Source organism: Entelurus aequoreus, linkage group LG06 (assembly GCF_033978785.1).
Source record: "Entelurus aequoreus isolate RoL-2023_Sb linkage group LG06, RoL_Eaeq_v1.1, whole genome shotgun sequence".
Classification (NCBI taxonomy): domain Eukaryota; kingdom Metazoa; phylum Chordata; class Actinopteri; order Syngnathiformes; family Syngnathidae; genus Entelurus; species Entelurus aequoreus.
Window position 1 is genome coordinate 29546665 of NC_084736.1, and position 11396 is coordinate 29558060.

At 39.6% G+C, this 11396-nt stretch overlaps 1 protein-coding gene across 2 annotated transcripts in view; it reads left to right on the forward strand.

Annotated features, from left to right (window-relative positions):
* LOC133652102 (protein FAM83G-like) overlaps positions 1 to 7441 on the forward strand; it is a 46947-nt gene extending 39506 nt beyond the window's left edge. The window contains exon 5 of one of the 2 annotated variants that reach the window (XM_062050483.1): positions 2908 to 7441. In XM_062050483.1, the coding sequence (XP_061906467.1) occupies positions 2908 to 3051 (144 nt within the window). In that variant the 3' untranslated portion in view covers positions 3052 to 7441. The remainder of the gene's footprint in view (positions 1 to 2907) is intronic. The other variant, XM_062050484.1, reaches the window with a different exon arrangement.
* The last annotated feature ends 3955 nt before the right edge of the window (positions 7442 to 11396 follow it).

Consider the following 11396-nt stretch of genomic DNA (forward strand, 5'->3'; position numbering starts at 1 on the left):
CAATTAATCGGATTAATAGCCTAACTGGAATAAAATCGCTTCATGTAAACACGCCATTTGGAAAAAATTCTGACCCGATCACACACGTTCAAATCAAAATTTCCGTCCGATCGAGACGGGTGGTTAATGTCGATAGTCATTCAGATTGGAGCACAAACACTTCTTCCTCCTGGGTCAGCTATACTTTGGTGATAGAGGAGGGACTAAACTTTATCGTCTCGGAATGAAGCGATTGTCTTGCGGCTGTCTCCCCCATTCAACATGTACAGGAGTAGCGTTAAATACTGTTGAGTTTGTTAAGACGAGCAAAATCAAAAGTATGGCCTGGAGCGCACCGAACTGCTCCATTTCAAAAAGAGAGGCAAGACAAAGGTAGCAAACAGAAGGAAAAATGTATAAATAAATAACGTGACATTGTCGAACAAGAAGAAATTCACACAGCTATGTTTGTTTACAGTGGAAGTCACTGCTTTTTCGTCTTCTACTTTGGTTTCCAGTATGTGCTGCGCATGTCAAAATAAAGTATTCTGATTTAAGGTCTGATACATTAAAAAAAACGCACGTCATAACCAGATAATTTTTTTCAGGGTCCATGTATACAGTAGCATTCTAATCCGAATTATAATCAGATTAAATACATTTTGCCCATGTACAGGCATGTTTAGCAGATTGGCCTGCCGTTGTTTGATACATGTGTTCCTTTTTTTTTTAAAATCAAAAACAAAAGAGTTCCTCTTTCCTCTTTTTGGTACAAATTTTGTTGGTTTAGCTTCCATTCTGCTCTCGGTCTGTGCAATGTTAACATCCATACTCTTGCCGGCTCTTGCCGTAAATTTCTTTCAAGCGGTGTAAAAAAAAGCTCCCACGATATAGCAGTGCTGAGTGTTTAAAGGCCTACTGAAACCCACTACTACCGACCACGCAGTCTGATAGTTTATATATCAATGATGAAATCTTAACATTGAAAAACATGCCAATACGGCCGGGTTAACTTATAAAGTGCAATTTTAAAATTCCCGCCACACTTCCGGTTGAAAAACTCCTTTGGATATGATTTATGCGCGTGACGTCACAGAATCCACGGAAGTGGTTGGACCCCGTCGAACCCGATACAGAAACCTCTTGTTTTCTTCTACAAAATTCCACAGTATTCTGGACATCTGTGTTGGTGAATCTTTTGCAATTTGTTTAATGAACAATGGAGGCTGCAAAGAAGAATGTTTTAGGTGGGATCGATCGGTGTATTAGTGGCTAAGTACAATACTTAAAGCAACACAACAAGGACTAGCAGACGCCTAGCCGATGCTTGCCGCCAAACCCACGGTTGAAGTCCTTCGTCGCGCCGTCGATCGTTGGAATGCAGGTGAGCACGGCTGTTGATGGGAAGATGAGGGCTGGCTGGCGTAGGTGGAGCGCTAATGTTTTTATCATAGTCCTGTGAGGTTTCAGGCACAACACCGGTTGCTAAGTTGCTAAATTAGCCTTAGCGTCGTTAGCAACAGCATTGTTAAGCCTTACCAGGCTGAGAATTTTTAACCGTGTAGTTACATGTACATGGTTTAATAGTATTGTTGATCTTCTGTCTATCCTTCCAGTCAGGGATTTATTTATTTTGTTTCTATCTTCATTTGAGAACGATGCTATCACGTTAGCTCAGTAGCTAAGTGTGTCTCCGATGTATTGTCGTGGAGATAAAAGTCACTGTGAATGTCCATTTCGTGTTCTCGACTCTCATTTTCAAGAGGATATAGTATCCGAGGTGGTTTAAAATACAAATCCGTGATCCACAATAGAAAAAGGAGAGAGTGTGGAATCCAATGAGCCAGCTTGTACCTAAGTTACAGTCAGAGCGAAAAAAGATACGTCCATCACTGCCTCTCTAATCCTTCACTGTAACGTTCCTCATCTACGAATCTTTCATCCTCGCTCAAATTAATGGGGTAATCGTCACTTTCTCGGTCCGAATCTCTCTCGCTCCATTGTAAACAAAGGAAAATTGTGAGGAATATTGCCTCCTGTGACGTCACGCTACTTCCGGTACAGGCAAGGCTTTTTTTTTATCAGCGAGCAAAAGTTGCGAACTTTATCGTCCATTTTCTCTACTAAATCCTTTCAGCAAAAATATGGCAATATCGCGAAATGATCAAGTATGACACAAAGAATGGATCTGCTATTCCCGTTTGAATAAAAAAAAATCATTTCAGTAGGCCTTTAATTAGTCGCAGCCCAGAAGTTAAAATTACGATGTGAATCATAGAGAGATTTCTTACAATATGTCGTACTGTGATATACTGTATATAATCGCACAGCACTACCGTGCGGAAGTACTTCCAATGTTTAACTTCAAATTGTGATATGTACTTGTTAAATCTGTTCTATTAAATCACTAATGGTGACATAAGCTAACTAGTTTTGTTCTTAATATACATTTTCAGTCATTTTAGAGCGTAACAAAAGGCCAAGAGACAGCTCATATACTATGAGCAGTAAGTTGGGGTACCACTGTATATAATGCATGTAAAATAGGGTTTGCCTGCAATGTATGCATCAGAAGCGCATCACTAATGCTCGACATGACACTTTGTCATTATTCAGTTTTAAACAAGGAGACGAGTGTGTAAAAGTAATGCTTAATGAAGCATTCAAGCACACCCTGATACAATAATAATGAAATTGTTAAATATTGATAGTTTCACATTTAGTGACATTTCACGTCAGTTTAACTCAGTGTTGACTTGAGAGTCTATAATAATAGAAATAGTCCGTTCAAGATGCTAGTGAAAGATTTTTTGCTAAAAAAAGGAGTTTCCCTTCTCCACTTGCAACAATACTGTTTGGTCTGTTAGCACTGCATTTCTGGCATGACTATAGAAATGTAAAGTGCGCTGTCTCCTTTGCCTTTTGCAGCAGCCTAAAGCAACAGCCAAGCCCTCTCGTCTTGTCTCAACTCCGGTGGCCCAAGAAGAAAAGAAAGTCTCCCACAGCTCTTCACAGGTCTTTGACTATTTATCGTCTTTCCATAAAGCCTCTTCGGAACAACCGCCTTCATAAGCAGCTCAACGCGAGAAGATTCACCGGTAGAGCCGGACAGTTGCGTCATGCACATGCGGCAGGAAAAGCCTAAACTTGCCTAAATTCCCAACGTACCAAAAATGCTATTTACTGCATGGGAAAACAGACATGACGGAAGTTTAATTTTTCGTCATCATTGACTGGTTGGACAACAAAAAACGCTTGAAGTACAAGACAAGCCAGTTGCCAGCGCCTCAGAACAAGAGTTCTGCAATGAGTGTGAATTCTACTTTCACACCACAACTAGCTCAAGGCCCAGATCCCTAAAGACGATGAAACTGAATACAGTGTCATGTGCACTCCACCCTTCTACCTCCGTTTGACCACTTAGGAGGAGTTCAGTAAAGAGATGAACCTGCTTACGTGTGGCTGGTCACATGCTCAGACTGTCTGACAGGTTAAGCTAGACAGTTGCGGAACAAGATGACACACCTAAGAGTCACTTCAGGTTGTACCAGACCCAAGGTCTTGTACTGAACACCATTTTCACAAGGACATTTAGTTGCCTTCTTGCTTCATGCTAGGCAACACCCTCTCCGGAGGTCTGGGAGCTTCTTCAAGTGCCCAAATATGATATTTGTGATGTCAAATCAATCCTGTAGAAGTTGGGATTGGATTTATTTAGAGGTTTGGTTTAGATACTTAGAATATACCTCTTCATCAATGTATTCAACCGCAATGCCCAATTCAGTTGTTTGGTCGATCCTTTATATAGTCGTTCACATTACAAAAAAAAATATTTTTAACGTGAGTGGAATGGGTTTGAATGGGATAATGACTATGTTCACACAGCAGGGTAAAATGTCCAATTTTAATTTTTTTTGTTAAATCCGATCTCTTTATTCAGTCGTTGAAAAATGCAATGTCTAATGTGAACATGACGTCATGGCTTCACATTTGCTGCAGTGTTTGTAAACATAGCTTCAATTCCAGTAGGTCTCAGTCCTGGCGTATTTGTGGCAATGTTATGTTGTGCAATCAAAGTCAACATTTTCTTAACTGAATTATTGGGCATAGAAGATTAAGAAGAAAAAGGCCCAACATTTTGGCCGCAGTTTGTGGGGCATTTCAAGGTCTGTTCCGAAGAGCGTGTGGGCGAACATTGACGTGAGTTCCCAAAACATGTTATTTTCACATGTTTTCTACTTATTTGTCAGCTACTTATTTTGCAACCGACTATTTTGGCAAATAATTATGACGAGTATTGCTATTTGATCATAAATTGGTTGGGTGACTGCAGACTGCAGTCGCGATTGATATATATCTGATTTATATCCACATATGAAAAAAGCCTGGTTCGGATTTGAAAAAGTCTGAATTGCACTGTGTCCATTGACATGAAAAACTCAGATAAAGGTCACAAATGGGCAACAAAATCCGGAATTGAACATTTTCTTAACCAAATTATTTTGCATAGTAGATTAAGAAGGAAGAGGGAAAGAATGTTGGCTCTCTGTAGGGCATTTGCTTCGATATCTGTTCAGATGATCATGTGGGTGAGGAGTCGGAGCCAGGAGTGGTGGGACATTGACGTGAATTTTAAAACATCTTCTTTGCAACTGTTATCTGCTCGTTTGTCGCTTTTTTGATGACGCATGAGTCAGATGGACGCGAAGCAAAGCGTTCAGACTGCAGTCACATGGGGCGCATATCGGATTTATCACCACATACGCAAGTGGGTCGGAGTTGAAAAAAATCATAACTGTACTGTTCACATTGACATGAAAAAAACAAATCTGAAATGGGGGAAAACAAATCGGAATGACCTGTAATGCACGTGTTTGCTTGGCATTCACCTTGGCATTTTTAATCAGCAGACCAAAAGTTGCCAATCAAAAAGCCTATGCAAAACGCTACAGACCGACTGGATCATATTTCCGTGATTAAATCAAGCATTTTTTAAATTTGAATGACACGGTGTACACCAGTACGTGTTTTAAAAACATTGCTGTCAGCTGATTATTTTGTTCAATCAGATTACACTTACACAAATTTAACTTTTTAAAAAAGCCCCCAATATTTTGACAAAAAATACAATTTTATTGTCAGAATGTCGTACAGGAAAATTTTTGTAAATGTTTTACTTGAATACACGTCATTTGCTAATAGTTATATCTGAAGTACTGTGGGGGTGTATTTTGAAATTGTCCATAGAGCACACCAGACTGATATGCATTGACCTGACAACTGACTGTAAAGCAACATTTTCAAGTAACTGCCCGCGGTTAAGGTAATGTATATGCATCCATCCATCCATTTTCTACCGCTTATTCCCTTCGGGGTCGCGGGGGTGCTGGAGCCTATCTCAGCTACAATCGGGCTGAAGGCGGGGTACACCCTGGACAAGTCGCCACCTCATCGCAGGGCCAACACAGATAGACAGACAACATTCACACTCACATTCAAACACTAGGGCCAATTTAGTGTTGCCAATCAACCTATCCCTGGGTGCATGCATATGTAGTCAAAATAAACTGCATGATTCATCTGTGTTTACACATGATTATTGCGATAATGTTTTGTGATTGATCGCAACTATGACAGCCCTCGTTTTAACCAAAGCAAACAACAAGTGAGAACATGTTAACAGCTCATCTCACAGTTACAATTTTACAACTCATAATAAGAAAATGTATTGGTCGAAATGATTACATCAACCAGTGTCCATAAACAAATCTGATATTGGCCATAATATAACCACTACAATCATGGGAAACTAATTCAGGTGACTCCCAGCAGCCCTTGCGTGTGTATTTGGACATCTTAGTGTTTATCAGCATTTAAATTAATTTGTTGCAAAGAAAGCGTGAGATTATGTGACAATTATGATACAATGTAAATATGTAGTTATGTTAACATTTGCTAGCTGCTTCATAAAGGGTTTTTTTTTCTAGAAGAATATGTTTTAGTACAGCTGTACAAAAAACAAGGTGGTTTGTTATTCACATTCCCTTTAAAGAATACCACAATGTGAATGGGAATTTTGAGAAAATGTCTACTAGATATGAACGTGGTCATGGCTACAATATCAAAACTTTTGTTGTGGTGTTGTCCCCAAGTAGGGATGGGTACGTTCACATTTGAACCGATATGGTACCAATTTCTGATACCTGGGAACTCGACGATACCAATTTTCAGTACATTTGTGTGTTATTAAAATATATATATTTTTGATGATTAATTAAAATTTTCATTGCAAAATTTTAAAATGAGATGATTATGATAACTCTTTCTGAGTCTCATTTAAAGTTGCAAGTCCAACACGTTGGATGGCAGTAGTGTATAGTTTATGGTATGTTGGCTAGTCAGTTCAGTCTTTGCTGTTGAGTCTTTTGTTGTGCCCTAAAAAGTGTTAATACTCTAAGTATTGTACTTTTTGCAAACCAGCTGTTTTTTTTGTAACACGCATCTTAGTTGTAGTTTTCATTAACACATTTGGAGGTGTTGAAATCGCCATGTAAAATCACTAATGCTAATCAGTAGCATGACAATAGTAAAGCCAATGTATATTAACATCAAGCTAACGCATTTTATGAAAAGTGGAGCCATACTTAACTAAATGTTGGAGCGTTTTTTGAGTCAATGTCTTTTTTGCCATTGAAAATTGCAACATTACCTAAAGGTAGTTTTTCTCAGTCCGATCTCAGTGCTGCTGGAGTGATTGCCAAGTGCAGAAGTGCAAAGAGTAGACAACTCAGGTTCCGTAACATAGCACCGTTGGATTGAATGTGACTTTGTACTTGTTGGACCGGCGGGATTTGGTCGGTGCCAAAAAAGCACTGGATTTGGTACAGATCCTTATCATTATGTTACGCTTATCTACGTCTCTCATTAGATCCATATACACACAGACCATATGTGACATTAGTAACAGTTACAGATCTCAATCAAGTAGTTCTGTTTTTTTATTTTTTTTTAAGAATTTATTTATTGTTCAGAAGTAAATATTTAAATGGATAACATCCTCACAGGTATAAACAGTTACATTGTATTTGTACAAATTTGGCAATAGGGCTCTCTTCCATTTGACATTCATTGTGCATTTTATATTCAAAGTATATTTAAGTAGGGTCTTGTTTACAGAATGTTCTGTTACTCTATTATTGCTGAAATATATTGTTATTGACATGATGTACAGTAAGTCATTCAAAAATAAAAGTTGCCAATGTTTTTTCGTCCTTTGTACAAAAAGTTTATTTATATTCAGAATGTTCTTGACAGAAACGTCAAGCAGATTGTAAAGACACATGTTCTCCAGATAAAAAAGAAGGAGCATTTAAAGCTGTTCTAGTTTGGAAAGTGGGAATATGCACAGCCTCTGTTTGCAGGACAAATAAACCTATTGAAGACCTCAATGACTCTTTAATGACTGAAGGATAATGATGGGAATTCTGTCTCTTTGTGGAGAGCTGGCTCTTTTGGATCGGCTCCCAAGTGGCTCCTCAGATATTTTGTTATTTAAATTAATTTATATATATATATATATATATATATATATATATATATATATATATATATATATATATATATATATATATATATATATATATATATATATATATATATATATATATATATAGTGGGGCAAAAAAGTATTTAGTCAGCCACCCATTGATTGTCAATGGGTGGCTGACTAAATACTTTTTTGCCCCACTGTATATACATATATATATATATATATATATATATATATATATATATATATATATATATATATATATATATATATATATATGTATATATATATATATATACATATACATATACATATATATACATATATATATATATATATATATATATATATATATATATATATATATATATATATATATATATATCAGTGTTTCCCACAGGACAGGCATCTATTTGTGGTGGTGTGGTCGGGGGGCGGGGGGTGGCGGTGGCAGCGGCGATGACCAAGAAGAACACGAAGTTGGAATATAATTACAACACTTTATGTACATCTTTATATACAGATTTGTATACACAGCATTTCTGATCTGACCCTGCTTTATTTTTCAGTGTTTGCTGAGTCTCACCTGTTGCCTCCGCCCTAGCTGGCTCTACATGCTGCCTGTCTTCCTCCTCTCCTACAACATCTCCCTGCGTACTTACTATCCCTTCCTCCTCACCCTCTCTCACTGCCTCAGCTGCGCCAGCTGCCACTGCTGCGGCACTAGTTGAAGCCTGGAAGTATTGGAAGCAAATTCATTTTCACACTGATGGACGTCTGTTCACTTTCCTTATGAGATTTCTAAGTGTCTACACCGTTTTGATAATACCTCCTGTGGTCCGGTCTTTAGGCCTACCTCCTCTCCAAGTCGAGCCCTTTTCGGCCGTTGAAATTATTTTTCTACACTCATCTGTGTGAAGGAGTGAACATCCAACATTAGAATTTATTACTAACGAGCAGAACCGCTCTATGTACAGTGCCGTCTAACCTTAAGCGGCAGCAGCTCAACACATGCAGGGTTCAACGTTAAGGTTTTTTTCTACTTGCCCGACTTCTCAAATCTACTTGCCCCAATATTTTTACTTGTCCTGCCTAGGTTTTTTTCTGGCTGTGTAGTTCTCATGGCTTATATCTTACTAAAATCCTTCCCGTTGACTATTTACAACACTACACAGTATTTATTATTATTATTATTATCTATAATTACATTTAAATGGTATTGCATACATGTAAAATTAAATGCTATTTCACATTATTTGACCAGTAGCAGTTACACCCATCTGAACAGGTCAGCCACCTGTTTAAAGCCCGATCACAGTTGAAATCTTGAAATGAAGGGCCTTTAATGGCCAAAACATTAACTTGGACAACATTTTAACACCTGGTTGGCTCAGATTTTATTCTTTTCATTGCATTCACATGCTGCAGTGGACAGTGGACAATTTAGCTTCAGTATTAATGCAGTATCTGAAGCACCGTCTCCACATGTGTTTATTGACAACCGGGTTATAACCTGGACACGTTAGCTCGTCGGTATGGTAACAGGTGACTGTTACTGCGTGCGTCTGCCCCGCCCCCCGAGTCAAACAGCGGCGGTGTTAATGAAGCAGCGTCAGGCTGCTCACCGTCAGTGAAACGCTCGGTGAAATCGCGGATTAATGTTAAATATATGACGAGCCGCGAGCGATGCAGCTATAACCTATCTCACCTGGTAGAGCACCCGCTGCGGCGACCCAGTTCGATCCCACCTGACAGTCGCTTTGCTCCGCGTCAATCCCCCCTCTCACCCTCTCTCCCCCCTCCCCCGTCTCTCTCCAGCTGTCCTTTCAAAATAAATGCATTCAAATCCCGAAAATAAAAATTAAGAAAATCCGAGTCGGTGCTGCACACTGCACAGGTTCGGACCACTTTTGAACTTGTTTGCCAAGACGTCTTACCCTCGTATTTTGATCCGGTCGGTCCGTTCTTCTTTTACTTCGTCGTCGTCGTCTTCTTCTTCTTCTATTTGTGGCGGATGTAATTCTTTCGTGGCGGCCCGCCACAAATAAATGAATGTGTGGGAAACAGTGTATATATATATATATATATTAGGGTTGTCACGATATCAATAGTACCGGTACCAAAATGTATATCCATACTTTTCGATACTTTTCCAAATAAATGGAACTATGAAAAAAAGTTCAATTTTGGCTTTATTTCAACAGAAAATCTTACAATACAATACACATATGTTTCCTATTGCACTCAAAGAACAATTTTAGAAGGTTCAAATATAAATTAAAGGGCATTAAACACATTGTGGTTTTTTTTGTTGCACTCAATTTTCCATAATCAAGAATTAGATTAGAATATAATGCAAAAGCTTTAACAACATAATATTAAATTATTTACCAATTATTTGCCAATCCTGGTCTGTGCTTTAAGAAAAATACAATTATTACTAAAAACTATGAATAAATGTACACAGATAAGCCGTAAAATACACATCTGTTAAAGATCAAACACAAATTGTAGCAATTTGTTTCCAAATTCAGTTATTTTACTTGTACTAGTTGACGTTAGATGGGCAGTCTTAAATGGTAAATGGGTTAGCGCTTTTCTACCTTCAAGGTACTCAAAGCGCTTTGACACTATTTCCACATTCACCCATTCACCCACACATTCACACACTGATGGCGGGAGCTGCCATGCAAGGCGCTAACCAGCACCCATCAGGAGCAAGGGTGAAGTGTCTTGCCTAAGGACACAACGGACGTGACGAGGTTGGTAGAAGGTGGGGATTGAACCAGGAACCCTCAGGTTGCTGGCACGGCCACTCTCCCAACTTATGAGAGTAGCATATGTGTTTTTGCGAGAATGGCAACGTGTTGGCTGAGTGACTTCAGTAAGTGAGTGGGCGAGTAAAGACAGGTAGAGGTAGCGCATGCACTGCACAGTAGAGTGATGAACGGGTTCGGTTGTGTCCTGCAAAACTAATAATGAAGCAACAGAATGTCACAAATCGGCGACCTCAAATTCTGACTGGAAAACGTAAAGTGAAGGGTTACCCCCGACGAAAACATCGAGCTGAAGTTTACAGTTACGGTAGCACAATTAGCCCCGAATGGGCTAACATCATGACTAACGTGTTACACGTCCGATTCGCCCAGCGAATCTCTGCCGGAGTATTAGCGCTGGGGTCCAGTGCACCACATTTTTGTATTGTCGCTCAGCGAAGTGCTTTAGAAGCTACCGGACCGCTCGTCTCCCCCGCCCGGACTGTTTACAGTGGCGCCAGGGGCAGGAGCGAGAGAGAGACACACACACAGTGACAGAGAGAGAGAGAGAGAGAGAGAGAGAGAGCGAGGGAGGGAGGGAGGAAGAGCGCGTGCGGGTCTAGTGGAAAAGCGGCAAAACGTTTTTCTGCTTGCATCACGCAAGTGACGTCAATGTTCGGCCCTCGAGAGCCATATACAACACCGTGATTGGTAGATTCCTTCAGCTCCGCACACAATGCTGTCAAGCGCCATTCATATAAAACTTGCGGGCCGCACTAACATTAAATTTTCATATTAAGGTGGGGGCCGCAAAATAACGTCTTGCGGGCCGCAATTGGCCCGCGGGCCGCGTGTCTGAGACCCCTGCTCTAAGGGGACAGATGTTGCTACTATGCAAAGTCTACATGTGAAAGTCCAGGTTGTTTGTGGAGCCTGCTCAATATGACATTTTTACTTTACAAAGTGTACACGCCGCCTTTCCGCAGTCCAACACTTTAAAATATGTCCAAATTGTACTCTTTTTTTTTTTTTGCTGTCACTCATCTTCGGTAAAGTGGTAAAATCTTCTTACGCTCCTCTCGTCTCTGTCCCTCTTGTCTGTAACACCTAGC